Consider the following 27,768-nt stretch of genomic DNA (forward strand, 5'->3'; position numbering starts at 1 on the left):
TTTGACTCAGGCTTGCACAGGTATGAAGGAATAACTCAATTATCAGTGAAAAACCTCCCCTGTAGAAGATGATGGGGCTGATTCTCCTCTGGCAAACTAGTATTGTGCAAGTTTAATATATCAGCTTGCTGTTCCCTTGGCCTATCATAGCATTTGTTGAGCTGGGAAAAGTAAAAATTAAAAATTCATCTTGATTTACTTCTTTAAATATTCAGTTTGCATCTCTATGGGTAAGTTTTTTCTGGTTTAAGAATGTTTATCAGGCATAGCTGCTGCTATCTAAGTCTTGTTTCTTGAAACAAGGATTCGTGGGTTCTAGCACTTGTGTATGTTTAAGCCATCTAACTCGGCAAAAAGTAACAGATGCTCCAAACTAGAAGGAGCTGCTGCAAAGTCCTAGCACATTTTGCTTAGAAGACCAGCTAAGTTACAGGAAAATAGTAATGCATATGGCAAGATGAGCTGCTCCTCTTAATAATTATATTTATCTTTTTCTTTTTTTCTAGAAACCAAGCTGCGAGTATGCAGTCAGTCTGGTGAAAGCCCTGGAAGTAGCAATGCTCCAGTGGAAAACTATGACACGGTATTTTGAAGAGCTTTATGCCCTGAGCCTTGAAAATGCAGACCCTCACAGTGCAAGCACCATTAAGAAACAATTCATTGAGCCCAAAATCCGGAAGATCAAGCTGATGGGAGATCTTCTGACCAATGCGCGCAGGCTTGACTGTTCCCAGGATGGCAGAAACAGTCTTGGGGATTACTTCATGGACCGGTTCCACAAAGAGCTAAGAACAGGCATAGAGCCAGAGCCTAGTCAGCACGGTAGCCCCTGCCCACCTCTCCAGCAATGCCCAGGAGCTGCAGAGGGTCTGAAGCGCCCCCAGAGAGAATCCTCCCAGCACAGGAACGGCATAGGGCCAATATATGCAACCATATATTGCACTGCTGCAGTGCCACAGTGCAACGATGGGACAGGAGCAAAAGCGAAGCAGGGCAGGGAGGGACTGTAACCCTATGGCTGTTACAGCTATGGAGCAGCTCCTAAGGCAGATCTTTATGGAGGGTGGCCTTGAGACCAGCACTCAGGAGACATGATGGGTTACTCCTGTATCGCTCTCCCTTCTTTACACCCTGTCCCTCATCCTCTGATGAGCCACAGCTCAAAGTCTAGCCCATACAATTGTTTAAATCATAGTGAAATTACTAGTTACCCAGATTGTTTGCATCAGTCACATTTTTCATTTTTATCTATGCAATTCTTACCATAAAGGAAGCCTCAGTGTAGAAACCAAAAGCCCTTAAGCCTCTCTTCTGGCTTAAATGACTGTTAGTTAATGCCAGTTATTTTTAACAGTGTATAAAACTTTTTATACAAAAATACTTTAGTACAAGGTAACTTCTACATGGGAGAAAATCCAAAGATTAAGTTTTATAGTAAATATTTTATATTAGTATGGTAACATTATGAATTTTTAAAAGACTTCTTTTAAAACAAGATGGATTTCTTGTCTTCTTTTTATCATAGTAGCAACTTAAATAAGTTAATTCATTTACCTATAAACCAGCTATTTTCTTGTATACTCCTTTGCTATGAAGGATACTAACTTTTTCTCAACGTGGCAACAAGACAAAGTGCTGTTTTTCACTGCAGTTACTTGCCTTGTTGCCTTTTCTAATCATCAAAAAGAGGATGAGATATAAATTAGAGGTTCTCGTTAGATGTGGTCTTCACAGGTTCTATTTTACATGTGTTCCCAGAGGCCCTAGCTCTAGGGCTTTGTCCAGATGTAGCCTAGGACAGTTATCTTAATTACCACACAAATCTGTGTTTCAGCTAGATACAGTATGGTATTACTGTGGTACTACTGCCAGGTTTCTGTATCCCCTGTCTTGGCCCCAGGTAGATGAATAACATCCTAGTGGAAGTGTGGCACACTCGGCTAAAATTGCATTACAAGAAGTGGCCTCCTGTTAATTTGCATTTCAATTAGGGGGGCATTCACACTACTAAAGTTACAGCCTTTGCTTTAACCAGCTGGATTAAAGTTGAGAGGAGTCTAAATTCCTTCCAGTCAGCCCATACAGGAGTGCCTCTCTCTCCCCCCTCTCTTTCTCTACTTTGAATAACAAGGTCACCTAGGAAGAGCAACTGGCTAAATCAGCTGCCTGGAACTAGGTTCTTAAGTCAGTATATACCACAGCTTTTAGGCAATTGGGGTTTGCTCCATTGAAAGATTAACTCAAACTTTTATGTAATACTGTAATCAATATTGTTAAATTTGAAAATAAATTCAGTTCAACATGAATATAATGTAGTTTCCAATATTTTAGTTTTCTGTACATGCATGCTAATATTCTTCTCCAAGAGATTTTGCACATATGCAAAACTGCTATCAAGAAAGTTACACAAGATAAAATAGAAACCACAGAATGAAAATAAACATGTCAGAGAACTGCATTAAGGTAGAAACACTGCACAACAAAACACTTTAAGTGAATTTTGAATTCTACACACAGATGCAGTTAAGTACTCATTTCTGTAAAACTGCATTAGCCCACCTACTTTCTGTTGCTTTTGTAACACAGGACAGACAACTACAATTCAGATGCTTTCCCAGTCCCTTTCTGTTAATGATTCAGCTTCATGGTGGTGGGTGTGGAGGGAGGAAACCGCACTGAGACTTCCCCTATATTCTTCTAAAAAAAAAAGAAAAAACCCAACACTGCAGTGTGCCACAGGAATGGTTTGAAGCACTTCTAGCAACACACTGGATTTGCCTATGTTTGGGATGACCACAGGAGTTTAAAGATATTTCTATCTGGGCTAGATTCCAACACCCATCCTCATGCTGACCATACCTTATTCAACAGTTAGTTCCAGTGACTCTAACTCAGCATGAATAAGAGCAATGGCATCCATCCTCTCGGTACTAAAATATAGCTCATTAAGTATGAATGGAGCAAAAATACCCGCTGAATAATAAACTAATGCCATCTAAAAACCCTTCAATTACTACTACTGTTTCTACAACAGTCTTCTACTTGGATAGTTCTTAACCTTCTGAAACGTAGGTATAGCCTCTTGCACAGTTTCTAGCACTTAGACCGTCTCTCTCTACCTTAACAGAAGTCCAACACAACGGAGTCCAACTTAACAGTGCAAGACTTGTCATTTCTTTCTCCCTGAAATATTGCCATATGTTTTTCTCAGAGACTCACTCCTCTCATATTCACAGCAAAATGCATCAGTGTATTCTCAGAGTTTTAAGTCCTTTATTTCTTGCGTTTCCAAAACACCTTCTGGGCCCCCTGCCTAGAGAAGTAATTCTGTTAATTTCAGGTAGAGAAACTCATAATCAGTTATTTTCCCAATCTTTATCCTCTGAAAAGGAGAATTAAATCAGTTACTATAGATAACTGAAGTTGTTCTTGTCTATATGCTGCTTCTGCTGAGGGTGTACACATGCCCATGAATATGGTCTCTGAGACTTTGTTCACAATACCTGTATGTCGTGTATAGAATGAGTGTCCCTCTGTGCTCCTCAGCATCATTGTACTCAGCAGTACAATCTGCTTCCCCCTTCACAGCTTCCTTTCAACTACACCCTGAAAAAAAGGAGATGAAGGATGAAATGTGTAATAGGTATATGGCACCATTTAACATAACAAATAATTTGCTTTCTCTGCTGACTGCTTGCTCATACGCACACCCCTGCATGTGTAATTCCAAAGCAATGCCCAATCCATCAAGACCCAGAATCTGGAGGCTTAAGAGAGCCATAGAAACATCAGTACCGAAATACAGCATCCAATTTGAAAGACCTGGAGAGACCTAATCTCTACTGAAATGATGAGTAATAGGCAGGGTGGCTTCTAGACAGACACTAACAGTGGCATATTTCTAAATGCTGCCACAAGCAATACCTAAGGTTGCAAAGAAGGCACCCTTGCTGCTGCCTAATCTCAAAATGAGGAATTGATTAAAATCTTCAGGTGAAGATCGTGCTGTTCTGCATCCTCTCCACTACGGCCACCCAAAGTTCAGAAGAACATCTGAGGATTTTGTTCTTTGCAAAGACTCTCTCAGACTCACAACACAATGCAACATCCTTCTGGACAAGCCCATTTTTGAGAAGAACACTGGAAAGTGAATGTTAGTTTTGGTGGCAACAGCCGGGGGGGATGAGTCTTCCAAGGCACCTTCAGTGGAAGACCACTCCATGCAAACTTTACCATCTGATCATGGCGCTCTCTTGACTTTTTCACCTAGGTGACAAACTGAGTTACTGCTTTTACTAACAACTCATGTCTTGGACGCATATGTGCTGCCACAGGTTGAAAGAAGAGACTCCCTAGAGCATGCAAGCACTAGACTGCATTCCACTGGCAACTACTTGAAGCCTTCTTGTATCACTTGTCCAAGTCCCAGCATTTGCTACTGCTTCGGCCAAGGTAACCACTATTTGCACGAGTCCCTGAATACCTTTTTCTGGGGTCAAATATAACCTAGAAACACACTTGAAGTGGCAGAATATGCTACAATACTGTAAACATCATGTAGAATTACCTTTTCCACAAATGAAACAACTAAGCTACAAAGAGATTAAACGTCTTGAGCCAAGTAACATGGCCAGCACCAAAACCAAGCCTTGATACCCCAATTTACACGGTTAGCTGTTACAGTGCACAATTATTTCTCCTTTATACTTAGTATGCATTATTGCATTATTTTCAATGCAAATTGTTCTTAACGTTGTTTTAGCTGTTCAGTGGACATTTTTCAAAACAGAAAAGTCTGTTCATTCCTTCTGGATCAAAGAACCTCTGCAATAACAGCAGAGTGTTTCCACAAGGTTGCTGCTCTGCCTCTCAGAAACAGCTGGGAGATACACTTCTAAATGTGTTAGGGTGGTCAATAGCTGAGCTCCTTGGGACATATCACTTTTCAGCACTGGGTACAGTGAAAGAACAAAGTTGTGCGGAGTCCAAAATACCTACTTTCTTCTTTAAATAAAAATTTGATCTTTTGGGGGTAACGACAGAACGTGACTAATAGTTCTTATCTTTGTCTGTATTTGAAGACATGTAAGTAGAAAATGGGGATTGCAAATTAGGAGCTTTTGCAAAAAACAAGTCATATAACTACCAAAGAGTCCACCGTTACAACAACCTCACTGAGAAGTCACAGGAACTGAGGGACTAGGTCATCAACTGATATTTTACCTTTACAGACTCTCTCAATCTGCGCTTTACCCCACTGAAGACAGAGCTTTGCCTTTGATTTTAACTGAGCCAGATTTTTACCAGCATTTACAACTGCAGAGTGGAGATTAATTTTAGCCCACGGTAGATAAAAATACCCGTAACTATTTTAACCATTAATGAAATCACACAGTGGAATTGCTGAAGTGCTTCCATATCACAAAAAGAGCTAAATTTCTCAGCTCAAATGCTATTCCAAAAGCAGAGTAAATACTCCAGCAAACTTGAGAGGCATTACAAAAAAAAAAAAAAAAAAAAAAAGGAAGAAAAAATTCTCTAAGGTCCAAACTCTGCCACTGCTGGTTACCTGAAATAACAAATCCTTATTGCACAAGCAATCCCATTACAACGCGATTACAAGCTCAGCAAAACGCCGCTTCACGAGGTGAAGTCGATCTCTTCCAAGGCTTCGGAATAAACGCAGTCCGAGGCTTGAGTTTAAGGAGGTCCCTGCAGTGCAAGTTCATACACCACGGGTCGCAAAAAGACAGGCATCGGCTGCAGCGAGAGCTGCGAGCCGCCGCCGCCGCCGCCGCCCCGACCCCCGCGGCTGCCGCCCCGCGCCCGGCTAGTTACCCCCTCGCCGCGGGGCCGGGGCCGCGCAGGGGGGCGGCGGCGCGCCGAAACGCCCCCGCCCGGCCCCGCGCCCCGCCGGGGGGGGGGGTGGTGGTGGTGGTGGCCGCGGCCCCCTCCCCGCCCGGCCCCGCCCCGCCCCGTCCCGCCGCGCCGCGCCGGGGGGCTCCGGCATAAATACGGCCCCGAGCGGCGCTGCCGGAGCGGCGCGGCTGCGGAGGGGCCGGCGGCGGCGCTGGTGGCCTCGCCTGGCAGAGGGGGCGCGAGGGCTGCGCTCCGCGCGCACCGCTAACGGCCGTTAACGGCCGCCGACGGCCCGAGGCCGCTGTCCCGCGCGCCGCCCGCCCCGCCGCCCCCATGGACTTACTGGGCCCCATGGAGATGACGGAGGGCTCGCTGTGCTCCTTCGCGGCCGCCGACGACTTCTACGACGACCCCTGCTTCAACACGTCGGACATGCACTTCTTCGAGGACCTGGACCCGCGGCTGGTGCACGTCGGGGGGCTGCTGAAGCCCGAGGAGCACCCGCACCACCACGCGCACCACCACGGGCACCCGCACGAGGAGGAGCACGTGCGGGCGCCCAGCGGGCACCACCAGGCCGGCCACTGCCTGCTCTGGGCCTGCAAGGCCTGCAAGAGGAAGACCACCAACGCCGACCGCCGCAAGGCCGCCACCATGCGGGAGCGGCGGCGGCTCAGCAAGGTCAACGAGGCCTTCGAGACCCTCAAGCGCTGCACCTCCACCAACCCCAACCAGCGCCTGCCCAAGGTGGAGATCCTCCGCAACGCCATCCGCTACATCGAGAGCCTGCAGGCGCTGCTGCGGGAGCAGGAGGACGCCTACTACCCGGTGCTGGAGCACTACAGCGGCGAGTCGGACGCCTCCAGCCCCCGCTCCAACTGCTCCGACGGCATGGTGAGTGCCCCCGCCGGTGGATGAAGCCCCCTCCCGTGCCTCCACCTCTGGCAGCAAAGGACGGTGGGGTGTCCCACGCCAGCGTCTCTGGAAGAGAAGGAAAAAGTCTCTCCTGCGCCCCTTCCTGGGCGTCAGAAGTTGGGCACGTTTGCCCGTGTCCGGGGCGGGGGAACAGACCGCTCTGGAAGGGCGCCTGGGAGCGCTGAGAGGTCCCAGTCCTGCCCGCGCTCCCGGGCATCTCCGTTTCTATCTCCCGTATCCTTAGCCCCACGCCCTCCAAGGACAGCCACGAGGGAGGTTTTGCTTTCTGACATTAGTCCCGGTAACAGGAGCACGGTCTCGGCAACAGGAGCCCTTTTTCTTGACCTTTATGAAAAAAGTTCACCTTTTCTCCCCCCAGTTCATCTCCTCCTCAAGACACTTACCAACAACAGAAAGGAGACCCCAGGCTTTCACCCTTGTTGTGCATTACAGGGAAAGGGGAGGAGAAGGGCGAGTGCCAGAGAGGGTGTCCCGGCACCTAGTCTCTTTGCTGGGACTGTAGTTTTGGACCCCGTGGCCTGACCTGGGGATGGCGGGATGTGGTGACTCGAGTACAGAGTAGCAGAGATGGGAATCACAAAAGCGCTTTTAAGACTTAAGTTTGTTATAGTCTTTGGTGGGGATAATCACTGCTGAGTTGAATATCGCAGATCATGAGATAAGATTTACACAGCTGATCCCCCCTCAAAATACAGCATTTTTCTTCTCTCACTAAGAGCCATTTCACTGTGGGCAAAAGTACCAGAAACAAACATACTGGTGAGAATGCTTGTGTTTTTTTCCTCCCCTATACGAAATAGTAGTGGGGAGAGAAACCAAAGGAAGTAAAAAGGCACAAAGGTGGGCTAGTGGGCTTTTGAAAGGAGTTCATGCTTGAAAGTGTCTTCAGAAATTATAGCAAAAAAGACTTTTTTCCCCTCTTGGTCTCCCTATTGCACTTTAAAGGTATACATGTAGGGCAATCTCTGATTAGAAAGGTGGAAGACTTCACTTCATATGTAAAAGCTACAGCATTAGTACCTTAGTTACAACAATGGTAACTTTCCTTTAAAATAACTATGCCACATAATATGTTCTGGGGGGAATTTCTTCCTAGCAAAGTTAAGTTCTGCCTCATTCAAAGAACCTAAAACTTGATGGTGCTTCAGCCAGGACTGGAGCTGTGGCACAGACTAGGGACTGCAGTATGAAGTTAAATGGTTACTGGGGATTTGAGGAAAATGCTGGATCTCACACAGATTTCTCTTCTTTTCCAGATGGAATACAGTGGGCCTCCTTGCAACTCCCGCAGAAGAAACAGCTACGACAACAGCTACTACACGGAATCACCAAATGGTGAGTGTTTGCCGTTACGGCAATGTGAAACATAGGAGTAGAGACACTCAGTGCAGCATACTTCCCTGTGCCTTCTGTCCCCAGTTGTTCAGCAGACTTCAGCTGGGCTTTTCAGCCAGCGAGCTGTCGATGCTAGTTTAAGTGTTGCAGTTCCCTCTTAGTAGTAGTTGCAAATATGGGGATATATTATAGCCACATTTCCTACTTTGCAAACTAGGGTCCAGATAAAAATATATTGGAATATATTCCAGTAACTTTCAGAGTTTAACTACATTTTGCATAAAGATTATTCCAACCAGGTATGACTGATCCAAAATTTGGAGAAATTGCTGATCAAATTCAATCTTTGAGGTGAAGTGAAGCCCTGGATCCACCCTCCTGAAAAGTATTGTTCTTCAGTTGGGTCTTTTTTTCCATTCTGCAAATTGCAGTCTCAGTTTTCAGATAACTGATGTCTTTCACCAATATTCTTTTCCTCAGTCTTAATATGCTCACAGATACGCTCTGTCAGCCACTGGTTGGGCTTTGAAAAAACTACATCCTACTGACATTAAATACCCACTGGATAAATTGATTGCCTTTTCTGTCTGTCTTTAGATCCAAAGCATGGGAAGAGTTCTGTTGTTTCTAGCCTTGATTGCCTCTCAAGCATTGTGGAGAGGATTTCCACAGATAACTCCACGTGTCCAGTCCTGCCTCCAGTGGAAAGTGTTGCTGAAGGGAGTCCCTGCTCTCCCCCAGAAGGAGCCAGCCTGAATGAGAGTGGAGGCCAAATTCCTTCCCCCACCAACTGCACCCCACTTCCCCAGGATAGCAGCAGCAGCAGCAGCAGCAACCCTATCTACCAAGTGCTATAAAAGCAGCTCCAGCTGGACTGCAGTGAAAACAAACCATTACATTCAGCAAAGCTCCGAGACCTGCCTTGTAAGACTGAAAAGACTACTCAAGACTTCTTGTTCCAGTCCTAAAATCTTTCAAAATTCCTTCAAATATATAACTTTTCAAACCTGTATTCCTTCAAAATACATCTAGTTATTTATTGGTTGTTAAACTACAGTTATTTAATGTGTCTGGAGATAAAACTGTATACCATGAAATGGCCAATGTTTAATCTGGGCTTTTGGGGAATAGGAACCTGGCTGTTGAAAGCAGGGGAGAAAAGAAATCCACAAGTCTTTAGAGTAATGGCATGACACATCCTTTCTATTACCCCTGTTCTGGCCAAAATAAGGTTGTGGACCACTTTTTATAGAACTTTTTGTATAATTGTAAATAAGAGTTGCTTTGCAGAAAAAAAGAAAAAAACAAAAGTAAAAAAGAAAAAATAAAAACAAAATATTTAATGTTGCTTGGTTTGTCGTGCAAAACTTTAACTTTATATATTTATACACTGTGGTTGCCAAGAATGTTTTCAACAGTATTCTAAATAAAGACCCTTATTTATAAAATCCGTGGAGTTATCTTGACTTTCATTAGAGCTTCTAGAATTACTAGCGCATTTAGTAGCGGTGCTAAGATCGCAGCCTTGGCAGGAAGAAGATGCAGGCTCTGATTCAGCAAAGAATCAAGCCCATGCTTCACTTGTGCTACTTTCAACTACTTTGCGTAAGTACATTGCTGCAAAGGGGTCTACTTTCTTTATATTGTATTCTGGTACGCTTTCCAAACTGACTGTTAAATATTTGAGGCCATTATTATGTAGATCTGCATGGTAAATAAGCAGGTTCTTCTTACCCTCCGAAGTTTACAGTTACGTTGTAGGACTTGATCTCTTAAGACTGTATAAGAATGAGAAATCATAGTAAATCACACTCACCAAATTCCTTGCAGCTACCATGAGTCAAAGTTATACGACGCTATCTCACAAGATTGGGTACTGCACTCTTACATGTATGTTCAGATTTTCCTTTCAAGTGCTAATTTTCAAGTGGGTATACCATGTTCTTATATTCTCAGGTAACTGAAACTAGTTAAAGGGGATTTTGTGTCATAAAATTCAAGGTACAGACCTCAGCTTTTCCTAAAGTTCAGGTTGGAACTTGGGCCAAAGATAGGAAGCTTTAATTTGGATTTGAACTTCCCCCATCTCTGGCAACATTACTCCAGGGATTTGCTTCTTGTTTGGAGCCTTTCTAAAAATAACCAATGGACTATGTTTCATTCAGTATATATATGTTTAACCTTGCAGGTTTGCCATGAAACTGAAAAATGTTAAGCCCTGAACGGACTGTCATTGATAAGTAACCATCAGGGCATATCTGTACATTTGGACAAGAATAACCAGCAGCTACAGCCTGGTATGAAACAACCCATTGCTTTCACATCCCTGTGATTTATGGCTTTTGTTTAAAAATCACAGCTGGGGGGGAGAAGATATCGTCATCAGCTCTAAATTCTTTGGTGATAGATCAGTCATTATATTCTCTCCTAGGTGATTATTAAGGAAGGCACTTGTGCAGCTCTTACCTCTCAAGCAGGAAAAAGAGAGGGAACAGCTAATTCCATGGGATCATCTTCCACCCCTTTGGGCTCGGATCAGCGCTCCCTGGAGAGGCGCGAGCGGCCTTGCGTTGGACAGAGCAACACGGCTGCTTCTCCGCAGCCCAGCGGTAACGGCGTGCCCGGAGCTCGCCGCTTTCCCTGAGGTCGGAGCGGCAGGAAGGCAGCAGCCGGGGGGATTCCTCCCTCGTCGTGGGTGTTTGGGACCGCTGCTGACACCGAATCTGCGTGGAGGTGCGGGCCGGCGCCCACGCGTCGGAGGGGTTTCTGGGGCAGGGGCTGCCCCTCCGCGCCTTCGCTGAAGTCAGGTGCAGTAGAGGGATTCTCTTAGGGGCCTCCTGTAGATTTCGCTGTGGGCAGAAGCACAGTCCAGGCAATATAGGCTGAGTTACCCCTTTAATTTTTCTGTTAAAAGCAAAAAATAAATGAACTCAAGAGTGTGCCAGTTTCTTCCAGCGTGAATCAGGAGCATCTCTACTAAGGTCAGGAAAATGCCTCACGGTAGTTTGACCGAGTCAAATCACTAACTTACAAAGGCTAAATACACACCGCTATGGCCGCATGTGTCAACACCCTCACACACGAACAACAAAATTTTCATTGCCTCCAGCAAAAACGCAATCAGGCCTTGACGCAAAAGATGCTTTTGTGAAATACTGTACGTTTTCTCTCGCATATACACTGGCAGCACAAAGCTTGCGCCTGTCTCACTAGAGCACCCCACTTCTGCAGGACACAGCACAGTGCCTCGCCGCAAAGCTGGCACAGCACCGTGGGCGCTCGGGGCGTTTGCACTCAACAATGTACATGCAGTTCCTCCTGAAGTCATGTATATTGCATTTCACCGATTTATTTTAGCAACCCAAGTTTCCACATACTGATGTTAATGTTACAACAGAGAACAAGCATTTAGCACATCCCAAAATAGATGGATGGATAAAGAAGAAGAAAATATTCATACATTTACTATGCAGAACCCATCTTTTGCCCATTGAGGTCAGTGAGGAAAGTCCACTGGAGCAAGGCCAAAGGGCATCAGTGCCGATAAATACACGTTTAGATTACAGCTACGCTTATTTTTAAACTTAAATAAGGAAAATGTGTGCCCTGCCCGTGCAATTTCTTCCCGTCTATTTCTAAGGTAATCTATTAAAAATAAATGCCTGAAGTTACCATACTCCCCTGTGCACCACGAGGACAGCATGTTACTGACAGAAGGATGCCCCACTCCGTCTGGATTGCAAACGCTTCAGGGCCGGAGACATTTGGATTCAGAGCTGCAGTTCAGACAGCAACGAGGGAGCACAGGCAGAGCTGAGGAACAGACACAAGACCGGCCCAACAGTTACAAACCCAGCCCTTAAAATGGGCTCCCAAAGCTGCATGTAGGCATTCAGGGCTGATCCTACGAGACAAAGAGCAGTCTAGCTTGGTCTAGTGAAACCCTCCAGCTTGCGCTCTACGCACTGACAGTACGAAATCACCAAATCCCACTGCACAGCCTCAGGCTCAGTATTCAACTACTTAGCAGGATGGGGCACCTAAAGAAACACTGATTTAAAAAATGTGAATCCCACACATTGCACCAACAGGCAGAGCTTGGGCGAAGCCGAGGACCACGGCAAATCAGCCTGCTCTCTGACCCAAGGTACTGCTTAGGCAAGGCAGCAAGAGCCCCCCGCTCCATGTATGTCTGAGGCTTTTTGCAAAGGATTTTAAAACTGCCTGATACTTCCTACGGAATGTAACTTCCAGACAGAAAGTCCTATAACTACGAATAATTAGAGGGAAGTAGCTGTCCTTGAACATAAAGATAAATGTGCAGCTAAGGAATGTTCAATTTAATTTGGTAATTTAAGAGAGCCACATAGAAGCTGCATGACAAAACTAGTATTATCAATTTATCTTATTCAAACTGTTGCTACAGATAAAGTGAAATGGAATAAATCTTTACTTCATTTATATATGTTTACTTCATTTATATATGTTAAATGCTTTGATTTTGAAGTTTTGTCAAGTCATTTACAAATACAAATCAGAATGAAGAGGATTTTTTTTCTTTTTGCAATATTTTACAACAAATAAAAGTGCAATAAAATTGTTTTTTGAAAGTAACCAAGTTGTACACCAGCAACATCATCATTATCATTTCCAACATCATTACTGAAGCTGCTACAGAAATTTCTTACATACCGAAAATTAAATTTTAGGTAAAAGAAAAAAGCAAACTATACCTAGTATGTTTTTTTTCTTTTTAAATATTTTATCACCCGTATCCAGACATATTAAAGAAAAAACTTGGCAGCTGCTTTGTACCAGATGCTGCTCTTCTAAAATTACTTGTCATTTTAAACACAAGCTAAAGACCTTATGAAAGTTGCTGAAGGTGGAAGGAAAAACAGAATCGGTGCTATTTCTATAAGGGGGAAATAAGAAGCATGCTACATTTTGCAAAGAGGGTCAAATAGTGCAAAGGGCAAAACCTGCTCATTTTACTCACAGAAGTGGTACTACTGCCTCCAGAACTACACTTGCAAGTAAACAGGCAAACAGTAATTGCTGATGCTTCTCAGCTAGTCCTCCCTGAATCTCTCAAATCGCCTAGTTTTCAATAAACCCGCTGCAAGATCAAGACTTTCTTTCCTAGATCTGTGCAGCATCCTCCCTTCTCAAGGCGCACAGCTGGGAAGGTCACTGAGGAGACCAGGGGGTCTCCTCCCGGCCTCGGAGATTTCGGGGCTGGCGAGGGAGGGAGCAGTCCCCAGCGCGACACAGGAGAGCCTCCAGGCAGTCCTGCCTCACCCCGGTCCCACCGCGCATTAGGACTGGCTCTGGACACCCAGAAATTGCCCTACGGGGCAGGACGCGGGGGCCGGGCGCCTACCTTTGCTGCACAGACACCTCTCAATAAATGCCCTAATACTGCAAGCTTAACAGTGAGAACTGACCTGCCCCATAACTACAGCATCACTCAGGGTTTTCCCAGTAATAAAGTCAGTATGGCACTTAACTTGCATTTTCTTTCTAAAAGGTCAATAACATTTTTATTTTCTACATGGGTGCCTTAATCATATTAACAACTGTGCTATTTTATATCAGGCTTAATGAATAATCCCAGTGCTGCTGATATACAGGGCCAACAGGGAGGCAAATCCTCTCTCTGGAGTGAGGCTTGCAACTGTTCATTAAAAATGTATTAAAAACTCTAGCAGCCAGTAACTCGCTTCATCAGCAAACTGGTGTTTCTTTGTTTTCTTGGAGTCTAATTCAGAGTCCTGGGTCTCGGCAGCCTCATCTACTGTCGCGAGGGCACAGCTGTAAAACAGCTCTCCTGATTTCCAAAAGCGGGGCACTGCATCTGGAGATGCTGGATAAAAGCCTGGTTGCACAAAACATTTCACAGGTTTCACACTGTCTTTTGCTGCTGCTTTGGATACTTGTTTGAGCACTTTTAGAATGATAAAACCACTGGTTAACCAAAAATCCAGAGTCTGTCCCTAAGCCCCTCCGGCATGCTCCCAGGCAGCACCCCGGAGAAGCGGGGGCTGCTCAGACCCCCGAAACCCGAGTCCTCCCCAGCCTCTGAGCTGACCTTGAGCCGCTCCTGGTCCAACAGCCGCATCTGCTGGACAACGCAGAAATTGCGTTTCTTTCTAAAATCCCTTCTTTGGGGAATTCAAAGTTCTGTTTTCTCACCCGGCCAAAACAGAAAATCAGTTGGTGGGGAGAGAGCAAAAATATGCCCGTGTGCCAGGCACAAGAGGAAAAAAATATATTGGAAACCCCAAACATTTCCCTCCCAAATAGGCTTCTAAAACAGCGGAGAGGAAAACGGAAGGGACAGCATGTTGTTTTACTACTGCAGGAATTTGTGGCAAATGGTCTATCTGTCTTGGGTTCATTTAAGCAAAAAAAAGACAAAAACAGAGAGAAAAGTGACGCACTTCAAGATATCGTGGGGCCTGAGCTGCGAGTGCTGCGGGAGAGAGGTCGCCCACCCCACCGACGCCAAGGCAGCCAAGCACGCCCGGGGACCGGCGGTGACGGCACGTTTCCTGAGCCTGGAGCATAGGCAATTCACATGCCTGTGATACCAAGAGATATATTTACTGCTATTTGCCACAAAAAAGTAGAAATTGCATTATTGCAACCAACTGGCAACGTGCACGATTTTTTCCAGACCACTGGAGGGCAGCATTTCTATGAAAAAGAGGATTTAGATACACTTTCCTTAGTGCACGTATATATTTTTTCCCAAACTTTTATATATTTCTCTTCATCAGTTCAGGTACAGAATATCATTTCACACTAAGACAACTGGAATTAGTGAGCCAAATTCCCGTCTAACATAACCTCATCACTCTTACCGGCAGCTGACTCAGTATTGGCACCCTTATCTGTGGGAATTACCATAGTGAGCCCAAATTCACAGCTTGCGAAGATTCGCTTCTATGTGAAAAATCACAGGCTTTTATGCCTACACCTGGCAAGACATCCCGATCGGTTGCCTAGAAGTGGTTAGGATAAAGGCCATCTTAGAGCCAAGCATTCATGCAACAACTTATAGATGGAGCCCTGGGTTTCAAACGGGGCAACCAAAATGCTCCCGTTACAAGCGCAATGCTATAGAAAGACACCCATGTAAATGGAGGAACACTTGGCACACGGGTCACTTCACTCGCTTGGGGAAGGCAGCAGGGTATGTCCGGAGCCCAGATGCTCGACTCGCTCCAAGGCCGTCCTCCAGAGAGCTACAGCCTTGAAATAGCTTGCAGTTCAGAGCCAGCTGCACAAAATGTAGGCCCAAACACGCCTCTCAAAAGCTGCACAAATGCCAATTACATTAAACGATATGAAAAAAAGCAACAAAGTAATGTGCCTAATTAACAAAGCTAGAGATGGAGCCAGCCATTTGGTTTGAACTACTTCCCAGAGAGACGTTAAATCCAATGGCCAGGGCAACTCTGGAAGAAATAAATTAACGTGCTGGGTTAACATTTCAAGCTCCATGGGCGCGAAGGGGGTGTGTGGTGAGGAGAAGCAAAGGTAAAAATAGCACACCGGGTGCTATTCTGTTTGTTTGTTTGTTTGCCAAGGACACTTTAGCTTTTGCCACTTATTACTCTTCATGGCATGCTAGAAAACATGCAAGAAAGTATAAAAGTATGAGTATTGTTGTCACTGGATTATAGAGCTTTCCTAAATTTATCTTTTCCCCATCTATTAAATCTTAGCCTAAGGTCAAGAGAAACCATCATTCTGAGTGAACGAATCACGGGATAGGCACATTCATGAAAGATACATTAGCAGTTTTATCTTTAGTACTATGAGCAAACACAGCTTAAAGAATCACCTCGCCATGGGACTTCTCTGAGGAATAAGCTCTGATAGCTTATTCCTGTCCAGGCAAAAAAACCCACTCACAAGCGTTGTGTGCCTCAGCCTTTGGCAGCGGGCTTTGATTTCAGCGTGGGCCTGGAAGAGGGAAGCTCTGTTCTGCCATCGGTCCTGCTTGGTACAAAATCTGGATAAACGGTGTGTGAGCTCAATTCTTCACGTCTCACTTGGTATCTTCTACTGCACGAAAGATATATGACTTCAAAAAACCTCAAGCTCCTGCTAGTTAAATGCAACCTATTGTCCACGTGGAGGGGGAACTTCAGCCCTGTGGACCCAGCAGCTCGGACCTCTCCTGGCTGCCGACACAGAGACTCCTGGTTTCTCACCTGAAGCTGGATACCTTTGCTCTACAGCTCTAAGGCTAGGGATGTACCTTCCTTTCTTACGTGGTAGTTACACAGATACTGGGGAACACTCTGTACATGTCTTTTGTTTTGTAATAGTTTTTCATGTGTAAGAGCTGGCTGATAGCTGTCTGCTGCCAAATTTCAGATACCTGACACCGTGGTGAGCTCAGGTCATCGCAAACTCCCAAGTTCCCGTAAGCGCCGCGGCTTCAACCCTCTCCAGGACTCATCTGTCAGCAGCTGTTGTCAGCTGCTTCTTCTTGCGCGGCCCTGCCCCGTCCCCGGGGGGGTGCAGGGGGGTCGTCACGCGCCCGCAGGGCTTGGTGCGAGCCACCCGAACCTGCCCTCTCGCCGCCTCTGCTCTCTGGCTGCTTCCTGCGACGAGGACTCCTGAGTGCTGCTGCGTATCAAAGGAGAGAAAAACTGCTCCTCCGATGTGGATGACAAAACGTTATTCCCTCTTTTAAGAACAAATAATAACTATTAAAAAGAGAGACAGAGAAGATTGATTAGATTGTTTAATCATCACACTGGAGGCCTGTAGTGATTTCTACATGTATGTTTTGCAGTTGAAATAACGTATCTTCTACATGGCTTTGCTTTGCGGTGAGTGAAGGTGTACGCCCTTCAAGTAGCTCATGACTATCACCACCAGCCACGGCTTTTTTATATTGTAATAAATCACACAATATAGAAAGTGAAAAAAAATCAAAAATAACCTCTGTGTCTTCTATTTTGGACTCCAGTGATTACATTTCCAGACGTATCTAACCTTTACTGCTGAACCTGCAGAAACTTCGGCTGCCTGCACAGGGGTCTATGCACATTAGGCTTGTCTATTAAATTTGTTCCATTACTTACGTATATATTCACTAATTTGCTGTCTGCGAGCTAACATTAGTTGGCTGGAATGATTTGAAAGACTTTACGTTTTTAACGAAGATAATTAGTTTTATATTCTCACCTCTGAAATTTTTGATTTGAATTCTGATATACCATCTTTAGCCTGATTTTCAGTTGGACTTGGGACACCTTTGAACCTCTCGGGCCTTCAAACAGGTGTGACTGAAAAAGCAAGCCTTTGTGCATAAGCAAGCACTTTGTCTTCCAAAGTAGCTCAAAGTACATCACTAAATACATGTCACATTCTGCAGCTCCTACTCAGTCTTAGCTCGGGGGGGGGGGGGGGGGGAGTCAGTAAGACAAGCAGTGTAACATAATGTGGAAACGAAGCTGAAGAAGAATCCATTACTTTTCAGACAAAACTACAAGAGAAACTGAGCTAACCAAATGCAATTCCCAGCCAGAATTATATATGTATGTGTGTGTGTGTGTGTGTGTGTGTGTATAAAATGTATATTTTATACATATATATATTTTTTGTATGTATGTATGAATCTATGTATAAACTTTGGCATCCAGACAGGCAAAAGCACCTGTCAAGGCCTGTGTAAACATACATTTCGGAAAAGGGACAGAAAGTCTGCTGAATTGCCACATCACATTTTCTGTGGCACACTGCTCTTTTGTGTGGACACATCTCTGCTTGGATTACGCAGTGCCAGAAGTGGGCTACAGAAGCACAGTAGCAGTGCAGTACTTCTGCATGGAGATCCAAGGACTCTTAAGGGGTTTAATGTGATAAAGCAAATAAGGAGCTAAAATACTTCTAAATCTATACACAGAACGCAATCTTCTCCACTTTCTAACTACAGGCAGGGAATTTGTAAGGTGGAGAACAATTAAAAAAACCTAGAGAAATATATTTTAACTACTGTAAAAAAATTCCATAGACAGAAGGTCCTAGTTATGTATTTGAGAACTGGGCACCCCTTTCCTCATGGAAAAGCGAATAAGCACATCACTACGGGCTCTCTGACAGGGCAGGAATCTGCCAGGGAAGTGCAGAAGGGTGAGGTTTCAGGTGAGAGTGGAGCTAACCTGAAGGAAGATGCACTTCCAAAGTCCTGCTGATGAACTTGAGGCATCTTGTGCCACTGTAATGCTTCTCCCCTTCCTCGTCATCCTCAGGCCCTTCCACTTCTGCAGTACCTAGAGACGAGGAGCACACCTGCAAAGGCGGGCAGGAGCCAGGGATGAATCAGAGTGAATCAGTAAATAATGACTAAATGCGCGGTGTCTTAGGAACAAGCACATCACTGTGCTTATTAAGCCAAGCTGTTTAAACACAAACCTGCTGCAAACCGGCACGTTAGGAGGAATCTCAGCCACAGGCAGCAGGGCCAGCACCAAGGCTTCCCCAGGTCGCGGAAACCGCGGGCAGAGCATCTTCCTCGTGCCCAGGGTGCACAGGCAAGTACGGTAAAACATGGTACCTCCTCGCAAGGCTGAGGACAAGTAACAGCAGTGCCATCCTTTCGCTGTTTACCCCGATCTAGCTCTCAGTACCTCATTTAATTGGTACAAAAGGCTGCTGTTAAGGCTGAGCCGTAGGCTCAGGCGCAAGCCAGAACCAGGAAATTTGCATTCCCAGCAGCTGGCCCAAGTGCTGTGACAGAAGGTGGATTTTACTTTCCATTCACTCACATTTACAGCGTATAAATCCCAGTTATTTGCAAAAGAAAGGCAGCAGATTTCATCCTTAGTGCCAATTGTTTAACTAGCATCACTGGAACTATTATATCTCTTCATATGCAGCATACAAAGAATTACTTCAACAGGATTAAATATTGTCATATTTCATGGGACTGGATGGATAAATATTTACAAAGCTAGAGAACAGCAAAGAAATCTCAGTTATTGATTTATGTCAAATATTGAGAAACTGGGTTAATCAAGGGATTTAAGCAATGCTTTAAACATCTGTGCCAACATTGTGGAGATTTATCTGAAACGCTCTTACCTTTCAAGATCCAAAGTTCTCCATGCAGCTTACAACAGTAATGACTTACAGGTCGTTTCCCTGCCTGCTTCTCTGAGGACATCTCAGTCGCTCCTGCAACCTCAGGGTAGGCTGGCGAAGTAGTAACAGTTGTGGGAAGTGAATCGTTCAGCAAAAAATACAGCTCTGTCTTCAATTAAAAACAACAGGGACAGAAATGTTCCAACCGTTTGGACACGTTAGGGAAAGAGGTGGCTGACAGGCAAGCATACACATTGCATAAAATGCAGCCCCTTCCGTCAGAAAGACAGACCCTACGTTTGTTTGTGGTTAAATGAGAAAGAAACACTTGAGGCACCGAGAACTGCACGCCTTGTTCAGGAGACAACCACTGCCTCCTGTTCTGTATCCTGTATATAGGATATGTAACACGTGTGCGTCTCTATCTATGCGTTTCTGTCTGCCGATAAGTTTGTACAGCTGCAAATTGGCTGAGACTTTAAAAAGCTTACTGCAGCAACAGCAGAGTTTTGCTTCCAGAAAGTGCTGAACAGGCCGAGCTCAGGAAGTCAAGGACCTCCAAGGTCTCTCAAAAACAGATTGTCTATAAAATAAAGAACAATTACTATTAATTTTTGAAACTCCAGCTATAATACACGGTTGGAGCTAAATAGTTCAGTTAAACATGCACCCCGGTTAGCTCTTTTAAAGACGCAGATTTAAAGCCTTTGGGATTACGGCACTCTGCTCCCAGTAACACACATTTAGCAGCTTCCACAAGTACATTTTTATGACACACTGACATGAATCCTCCAGTTTTATTTTTTTCCTGTCATCAGGTGCTTGTTTTGCTGGACCAGGCCTAGATCAGCAAGAAGACAACAGAGACAAATCTACACCATTCCCATGACTATACTCTATAATAAAGTGGAGCATTAGCCAAGCTGCATGCCCTATTTTGGTTACTTAAAGTAGGTTTTGCTGTAATTTAGCTACATGATTTCTCAAGGAAAGATCATTTCTGTTTTGAGGAATACCTTATCAAAGATGAATCTTGACATTTTTACTAAGGCCTTAACTACAGTATGTCTAGAAAATCATGTAGTTTTGGACCGATCCAGCATACAGATGTGCTCCAAGAGAGGGTCAGTGCCTGGTCTGGTGCAGCCACGTGCTGGATCTGGGCAGGTGCTGGGTGCCGGAGAGATGGCACACCAGTCATTTGCAGGGCTTAATGCCCCACTCCCCAGTAAGGAAGGAGCAATCCTCCCCCTCCCCGCGCTTACGGTCTGGAGACGCTTGCAGCCCTTCAGCACGAAGCAGATCACTCCCTCTGCCTTGCCTCACTCGGGGGCACAAACCAGGTCTGAGCATTTACCTGGTTCCAGCTCCCTGAAATCCTCAGTGAAACCGGGCCGATTCAGGTGGGAGTTCCTCTGAGTTAATGGAGCCAGCGAAGACCAACGAACTCACTATATCACCTGTAACACACGCACGTTTGCTTTTCCTTTGGTGTTTAAGCACCTTCCTCTATGACTTGCATTTGCCTGAGTTACGATGGCATCTAACATAATACAACATTACCTTCATTTTTTTCAGGGCAACTTTGGTTTATCTCACAGTTTGATGTACAACTTTGCAACACTAACATGTCCACACCAGCAGTCTTTCAACGGCTCCTAAGGCAACGTGCAGATCCAGAAGGACCTTCCCTCACAATCCCTGCGCCCTACGAATGGACTGGGGACGAAACGCAGCCCAGCAGGTCGACCGTAGCACGTGTTTCTCAGCATGCAAAAAAGCCACACACACATTCAAGAATGTGACTGAAAATGAAGTATGTATTCAGTCAAAACTTCAGTAATTAAGAAGAAAAACCCAGCTAGGTAAGAGGAGGGGAACTAGAATTCAGCCACAATTTCTCCTCCTGCGGCTGTTCTTGTTAAAAACAGCAGGACTTCTTGAAATCGGGCTCTGTGCTTCACAGCTCTTCAGACACGCGGCACTTCTACGGCTCCTTCAGCCAACATCAAGCACCAAACAAGAGTTTTCTCCTTCATTCTCATTCTTGCCATGGAGGGCTTTCATCCAGCTATCGACAGTCTACAGGGGTACATCTAACCTTTCAGAAAAGTAATATCATCTATGCAAGTGCAGCTTTGTTTGTTTTTAAATGAGTTTCAGGGACAGAGCGAATACATTACATGCTGAAGTGCATCACAGCTTTCCATTTGAAGACCTTAAACCAAATGATTTACAAGGATCAATATTAACAGACAGAGCAATTCACAGCATGATGTAATCTACAACTGATAAAGAACTGCGCTGAAACACTGTTGTATTGTCATGGATTATAGCACACATGCATTTGCAAAACCGGTGTTCCAGCCCTGGCTGCCTTTTGTTTTGAAATTACAGCTCTCACAAATAAATCTCTCCCTCCCTCTGAACTTCCTCCAGGTCTAAAATATTTTCGACTTGCTCTCCACTCATATTCACGGTTATCTTGCGCATAAAGTCACAGGGTTTTTTTTTTTTTAGGGTCTCTTTTCCCTCTTTACGTTGTTGCTGCTGTTAGAATGGGTCAAAAAGTTTTCATAAAAAAGCTTTCCTTGAACATAAACTTGTTGCTGAACTTGGACTATGTAGCCTTAAAGTCAAGGAGCGGGTGCTTCATTAGCTGTCCCCGTCCTTGGTATCCTTGCCGTGTATCTCAGCGAATGCAGAGACCAAACAGGCTTGCCGAACGAGCTACTCTTGCTCTGCTGGTAAAGCACGGAGGCATAAAGCAAAGACCCTCTGTGTGCTTTCTGCGCCTCTACGATGCTCTTTTGATCTATCAGTCCAGTGTCTTCCATAAGTGGTAAAAATGACTTCATACAAACACAAAGAGAAACAAAAAAGCTTGAACTTGGCTCCGAAGTTATTACTCACCAAGCTTAGGAGTATTAGGGAATATACGCTAAATCATCCCCCACATTGAGAGGAAAACTGACTTGGAGTTAAGAGTAGAAAGCACTGAAGTTCTCAGAATCGTTAAAATCATCACAAATTATTAAAATCCCTCACCAGTTGCGAGAATTAGCTCGTGGAAACAAAATGTAGCTCCAAGGCTCATGTCCTTTAAGTTACTTTGCGATTTTCTGATAGCATTACCTGCTGCTGTGCCAGAACCCCTTTCCCAGCAGCCTGTGAGCTATCTGAACAACCTACAACTCTGTGCCTCCCTCAGCACTCTTAAAGTTGTTTTAACGCTTTCTAACAAGTAAAACTTAGCAAATACTAATTTAACTTAGTAAAAATGACAAGAACTATTGCAGCAATAGTGGATAATTCCTGGGCACGCACATCTACCTTCACATTAAGCACTCCCTGGCTATTTTCTCTTCCCAGTATAGGGAAGACAACTGACAGGGAAGGATATGGTGAACTGCTCTCAGCTTGCTCACGTAGGACCTAGACTTTCACTCAATCAATCACTTCACTCGTTCTCTAACTCTACTGAAGTCAGTGGAGCGATACGGGTCACCAGATGCATAATCTTGCCTCTGCAAATTATTATATTGTCTATGACGCAAGTCTAACGGCACAGGGAGACACACACAGCTCATCTGAAATCCAAAAGACCAGATGTGGGTATTTCTCACTGTGAAAAATTCATTCATATGTTCAGCTCACGTACACAGTGGATTAGAGCAATCCATCAGTCTTGAAAGTCTTTGTAGAGTAAAGAGATACACTTCGGAATCATCGCAGCGCAAGACGGAGACTTGCAGGTTGAGACACCAGCCCAGTAAAAGTAGGTATTCTGAGGCCAGCAAGACTCTTTAAAAAGCTCTGATACACACCAAACTAAGATACAGGTATAATATTGTTATCTTTCGCTAGAGTAGGGGAGAGGAGTGCACCATACGATTCAGGATTAACCAAACTTCTGTGGAAAATTATCATTTTTTGTCCAGAAGCTAGAAAATCCTGAAAAGAACCTGGTTTGTTTTATTAAAGCATTCCCATTTGCGCAAAATATTTTTTTTCAGAAATGCATAATCAGAATTTCATACACCTACAGAGCAAGCTTAAAGCAGAACTTTGTTGATGCGCAGCACCTGCTGAACTGACTCAAAACATTTGTTTTGTATAAATCAACAGCTACCCACCTGATCGTAGCAACTATCATTACTTAAATGAGCTCAAACCATGTCATGATCTACAGCGCAAAGCCAAGTCTTTGTACCTTAGTACACAATTATTTTGTGCCATGCTTCTTATTTAATAAAGAACTTCAGTTCTCACTTCTCCCGCTTCAACGTAAGCTTCAAACGCGACAATACCTTTTATTTCCCACCTCAAAATAACGTGTAAATACAAACCTGACCATTTTTGAGTTCATATTTCCCCCAGAGCTCCCGTTTGACGGGCTCCCTTGCTCCGGATTGCAGGGCAGCCCTTACCCACGCGTTGCTGGTTGCAAACTCTCTCGCGCCTCTTCTGAAATATCAGACTCTTCCACAGCTACTGACCTTCCTTCGCTAGTTACAGCCTGAGGATCTTCAAAGAGATCTCTCAGGTCACTTAAGTGTGGCCTCCCCTGCTGGGGTGTATGAAGGCTATCTTTAAACAAATTACCTGCTTTTCAACACGGCTTTTCAGGTCGCTTCTAAGGTCCCATGCCACCTTCCCGCAGGCGCCCAGGCAGGAAGGGAAAACGAAGTTACAGAAGCTGCAGAACATCCCTTTCAGCCCCACAGCCACCTCGGAGCTCGACAGCGAAATTCCCAGCGAGGAATCACTAATGCAGGATAAAGTGATGCTTAAACAGCAAGAGGGGGTTTCCCGGGGCACCCTTCCTCCAGAAACTGCCCTACATGACCCTCCTGTTGATACTTGGATCTATTATTATTGAAAGTAGTAACTTACTATGATTATAAAATAATTAGCACTTACATTAGCTCTTTCAATGATTCATCGTTCCCTTCCCCTTCCCAGCTCCAGGGCTGGGATCACAGGCCTGCCCTCTTCTCACTCTGGACCCTCTTTCCAGCAATGCCCCAGGATTTTGGATGACATCTCCACGCTTATGACTCTCAGATGTCTCCCCTATCGTCAGCGTTTCTCCCTCCACTCACTCCCAACGCTCAAATGGCTCCCTGGCATCTCTCGCTGCAGACTCTGCCATGGGCTTAGGCTGGCCGGCTCCTGCCTCGCCTCACCCTCCCGCCGAACACCGCGTCGCCCCGACTGCCCCGAACCCCAGCGCCGCTCCCCAACCCTTCGTCCTTCGATGGGGCGATCCCCATCCCCGCACCACAACGCGACCCCCCGTAACTCACCGCAGGGCCTCAGCTGTCCGGCTGCGCCGTAAGCGCGTTCCTACAGAGCTGCTGGCAGCAAACACAGCAAAAGACAAAATGCTTCTAGGCGGCTTTGCTACTGCCCTTCCACAGACCCATCTACCTGCTGGCCTCCGGGCTCCCACAGGGCAGGGGCCGCTCTTCCTGCAGTGTGAGACCTTCCCCCGGCACTCTCTGCAAATTAAAAATAGTAATAAAGGAATAAAGGACAGGGACCCGCACCGCAGCCCCCCGCGGCCCTCGGCGCAGACACCAGCGGACCCTCGGCGCCAGGGCACCGGGGCCGGCGGGCGGCGCTAGGACCGCGCGGCGCGGGCGGGCGGCGCCTGCGCGGCGGGGCGGCGCGGGGCGGAGGGAGCCGCGCGGCGGCGGCGGCGGCGGCGGCGGCGGCGGCAGGAGCAGCGGCAGCGGCGGCGCCGCCGGGTCCCGGCCGCCGGCAGCGGCAGCGCGGGGGAGCCGGAGCGCCGAGCCGAGCCGAGCCGAGCCGAGCCGAGCCGAGCCGAGGCGCGGCGGCCGCGCTGTCCCTTCAGCACCGCCGGTGCCCCCGCGGGTGCGGGCCGGCCCCGCCGCGGGAGCCCGCGGGGGGCTTCCCCTTTTTTTCCTTTTTTCCCCTTGATTTTTGAGGCCTTTCCGCGCTTTGCGCCCCGCGCCGCCGGGCCCCCGCCGCCCGCATGCCGCCCGCCGCGGCGCCGTAGCGCGGGGCGGCCCCGCGGCCGGCTCCCCCCGCCGGCGCCCCCACCCCGCTCCGCATGCAGCCGCGACATGCCCGATAAGCGACGCGATGGGCCAGGGCGACGAGAGCGACCGCATCGTGATCAACGTGGGAGGCACCAGGCACCAGACGTACCGCAGCACCCTGCGCACCCTGCCCGGCACCCGCCTCGCCTGGATCGCCGAGCCCGACGCCCACAGCCACTTCGACTACGACCCCCGCACCGACGAGTTCTTCTTCGACCGCCACCCCGGCGTCTTCGCCCACATCCTCAACTACTACCGCACGGGCAAGCTGCACTGCCCCGCCGACGTGTGCGGCCCCCTCTACGAGGAGGAGCTGGCCTTCTGGGGCATCGATGAGACCGACGTGGAGCCCTGCTGCTGGATGACCTACCGGCAGCACCGCGACGCCGAGGAGGCGCTGGACAGCTTCGGCGGGGCGCCCCTGGACAGCAGCGCCGAGGACGGCGACGTCGATGGCACCGGGGACTCCGGCGACGGCGAAGAGGAGCTGGAGATGACCAAACGCCTGGCGCTCAGCGACTCCCCCGACGGCAGGTCTGGGGGCTTCTGGAGGAGGTGGCAGCCCCGCATCTGGGCGCTCTTCGAGGACCCCTACTCCTCCCGATACGCAAGGGTAAGCCATGCCGCCAGTGCCCTCGTGCCTCCCGGCGTCGTCGGCCTCGCCTCCGCTCGCGGTAGAGCAGGGATCCGCGCGCGGGCTCTGGGCACGCCGCGCTGGATGGGGCGCCAGAGCAGGGGCCGCGCTCTCGGGCACGGCCCCAGGGGGAGCGCCCAGGCACGGGCTCACGCGCACCTACGTGGGCGTCCCGGGGGCCTTTCTCCCCTGCGGGCTGCCACGCGTGGGCTACCGAAAGCCCCGATACCGCCAGGGCAGGGTCCCGCTCCCAGAGCAGGCACTTCCAGGGCAGAAGGGGACCGCCAAGTGGTGGGTGATTCAGAGGAAGGAGGACCACCTCCCTGTCCCTCCGTGCACCATTTTTCAGTCGGCTGTACCCTAGCGAGGAGAGCACCTTCTCCAGCCCTCTTACGGTCTAACCGCTCTCTCCCCTTTACGAGGGGGAAAACTCATCGCCGGAGCAGGCAGTCCCTGTGGGAGCGGGGGATCTGGAGAGTTTCTTCGCTGCGACTGGAAGGGGAGTCCGTCCCTTTGGCTGTGCTCACGTGTGCCGTGTCAAACATTTATGATTGTGCTTCTCTGCGAACGGGTACTGCGGTTGCTCTCACTCACCTCCCCGGTCTCTCTTTCCCCTGCGGGAAAGCCGAGGCACTGATCAGAGGAGAGGGTTCATTCACGTAGAAGGGACACGGTGCTTGACAGGCGACTCGCCCGGCTCCTGAAGGACAGCTCCTCCCCCCGGCGTCTGCAGTCATTTCGGGAAGGGAACGCGCGCCGGTGCAGATCACGGCACAGCCGTGTACGAGTGGGGTCTTGAGCAGGCTCTGAGTAGGCACCTTTGATGCTATCACACATGAGGATAAATTGCAGCTGCTTGTGTTAATTTAGGGCCTGATTCTGCTTTTCAAGTCAAAAGTAAACATTTGCTCCGGGCGCTGCAGCAGGATTAACCCCACGAGGTATCTGTTTTGATAAGCAGGAAGCTGGATGAAGGATGGTGCCTTCACAAAGCAATTGCTCTAGATAAGCGTTAGCCCCCTCTCAGATGCACCTCTGTCACGGCGTAATCGCTGCCAGCCCTCGGCAGGGATGAGCGGTACTCGGGTGTGGGAGGATGATCCGCGTTGCTGATGAGGATCAAAGGAGCGAGATCAGATTAAGGAGCAAATTGGATGGATGGAGGGAAGCAAAGTGGAGATGGAGGGAGCGAGGGCTGGCGGAGCAGGTCCGCGCGTGAACGGGCAGTGGACTGGTGGCAAGGGGAGGCTTTCGGGCTGAGCGGAGATCTCCAGCAGGCAGCTGCCAGGGCTGCAGGCTGAATGAATGAGGAAAGCTGGAGCAGAGCCTGGAGTCATTTCTTGGTGCGTTTCTAAAGATTCGCATTTGCCTACCCTTTGGAGATTTCCTCCCTGAACAAAGAAGTTAATATTTTAAATGAATTCCTTTAAACAGCATGGAGGACAAAGGAATAATAAAATATTTACCATAACATGAAAGGATGATGCTGTTGAACTGCAGCTTTCAAATCCCTGATTTCTGCCAAGGGAACGTGGGAATGGAGAGGGAAGGCTGGAGGGTATCCTTCAAAAGGCTTAGTTAGCTTCCTCTAATCAAGCCCAACATTAACAGGTGTCGATTTGAATAGCAGACCTCTCTGGTGGCCAGGAATCTGTTGGTAAAACACATCAAGTCGAAGCAGTGTGCTTGCCCAAGATTTTGTGGAATGGTCCAAAAGCCAAATGGATAATGCTGTCCCCGTGAAAAGGATACAAGCAGACAAGAGGCTAAAACACCCTTTTTCTTGGAAGAGTTCCTGTGTTTTAGGTTGGAGGACAAAGCAAATAG

At 47.2% G+C, this 27,768-nt stretch overlaps 3 protein-coding genes and 2 long non-coding RNA genes across 14 annotated transcripts in view; 3 read left to right on the top strand and 2 right to left on the bottom strand.

Moving 5' to 3' along the window:
- The window catches only part of LOC112978933 (ferritin light chain-like), a 5,567-nt gene extending 3,252 nt beyond the window's left edge, over positions 1-2,315 (top strand). The window contains exon 3 of the mRNA XM_026092725.2: positions 507-2,315. Within this exon, the coding sequence (XP_025948510.2) occupies positions 507-1,010 (504 nt within the window). The 3' untranslated portion in view covers positions 1,011-2,315. The remainder of the gene's footprint in view (positions 1-506) is intronic.
- Positions 1-6,333, bottom strand: part of LOC135328526 (uncharacterized) — a 26,623-nt gene extending 20,290 nt beyond the window's left edge. For 3 of the 4 annotated variants that reach the window (XR_010389524.1, XR_010389523.1, XR_010389521.1), the window contains exons 1-4: positions 6,203-6,333; positions 5,570-5,712; positions 3,504-3,606; positions 2,564-2,697 (exon numbers count right to left, since the gene is read on the bottom strand). This is a non-coding gene — a long non-coding RNA (uncharacterized LOC135328526). The remainder of the gene's footprint in view (positions 1-2,563; positions 2,698-3,503; positions 3,607-5,569; positions 5,713-6,202) is intronic. The other variant, XR_010389522.1, reaches the window with a different exon arrangement.
- On the top strand, positions 6,046-9,538 carry MYOD1 (myogenic differentiation 1). Its single transcript, XM_026092794.2, has 3 exons — positions 6,046-6,753; positions 8,052-8,130; positions 8,728-9,538. Exons 1-3 carry the CDS (start codon positions 6,193-6,195, stop codon positions 8,985-8,987), a joined length of 900 nt encoding a protein of 299 aa, XP_025948579.2. The 5' UTR covers positions 6,046-6,192; the 3' UTR covers positions 8,988-9,538.
- On the bottom strand, positions 9,143-25,761 carry LOC112978970 (uncharacterized). Its single transcript, XR_010389525.1, has 7 exons — positions 25,678-25,761; positions 24,549-24,743; positions 18,571-24,007; positions 18,318-18,447; positions 16,526-16,856; positions 11,803-11,943; positions 9,143-10,979 (listed from the first exon to the last, which is right to left on the bottom strand). It is a non-coding gene; the product is annotated as an uncharacterized LOC112978970 (long non-coding RNA).
- KCNC1 (potassium voltage-gated channel subfamily C member 1) overlaps positions 24,940-27,768 on the top strand; it is a 107,910-nt gene continuing 105,081 nt past the window's right edge. For all 7 annotated transcript variants that reach the window (XR_010389519.1, XR_003258062.2, XR_010389520.1 and 4 more), the window contains exon 1: positions 24,940-25,920. Coding sequence is in view for 4 of the 7 variants with exons in the window: in XM_026092793.2 (XP_025948578.1) it covers positions 25,351-25,920 (570 nt within the window). In the remaining 3 variants the exon portion in view is untranslated. The remainder of the gene's footprint in view (positions 25,921-27,768) is intronic.

Source organism: Dromaius novaehollandiae, chromosome 5 (assembly GCF_036370855.1).
Source record: "Dromaius novaehollandiae isolate bDroNov1 chromosome 5, bDroNov1.hap1, whole genome shotgun sequence".
Lineage (NCBI taxonomy): Eukaryota > Metazoa > Chordata > Aves > Casuariiformes > Dromaiidae > Dromaius > Dromaius novaehollandiae.

Excerpts from the sequence above, each read along its gene's own strand:
- MYOD1 (XM_026092794.2), top strand. The coding sequence starts at position 6,193 with ATGGACTTACTGGGCCCCATGGAGATGACGGAGGGCTCGCTGTGCTCC. Across the intron at positions 6,754-8,051 it reads CCAACTGCTCCGACGGCATG|ATGGAATACAGTGGGCCTCC; the intron begins GTGAGTGCCCCC and ends CTTCTTTTCCAG. Across the intron at positions 8,131-8,727 it reads CTACACGGAATCACCAAATG|ATCCAAAGCATGGGAAGAGT; the intron begins GTGAGTGTTTGC and ends GTCTGTCTTTAG.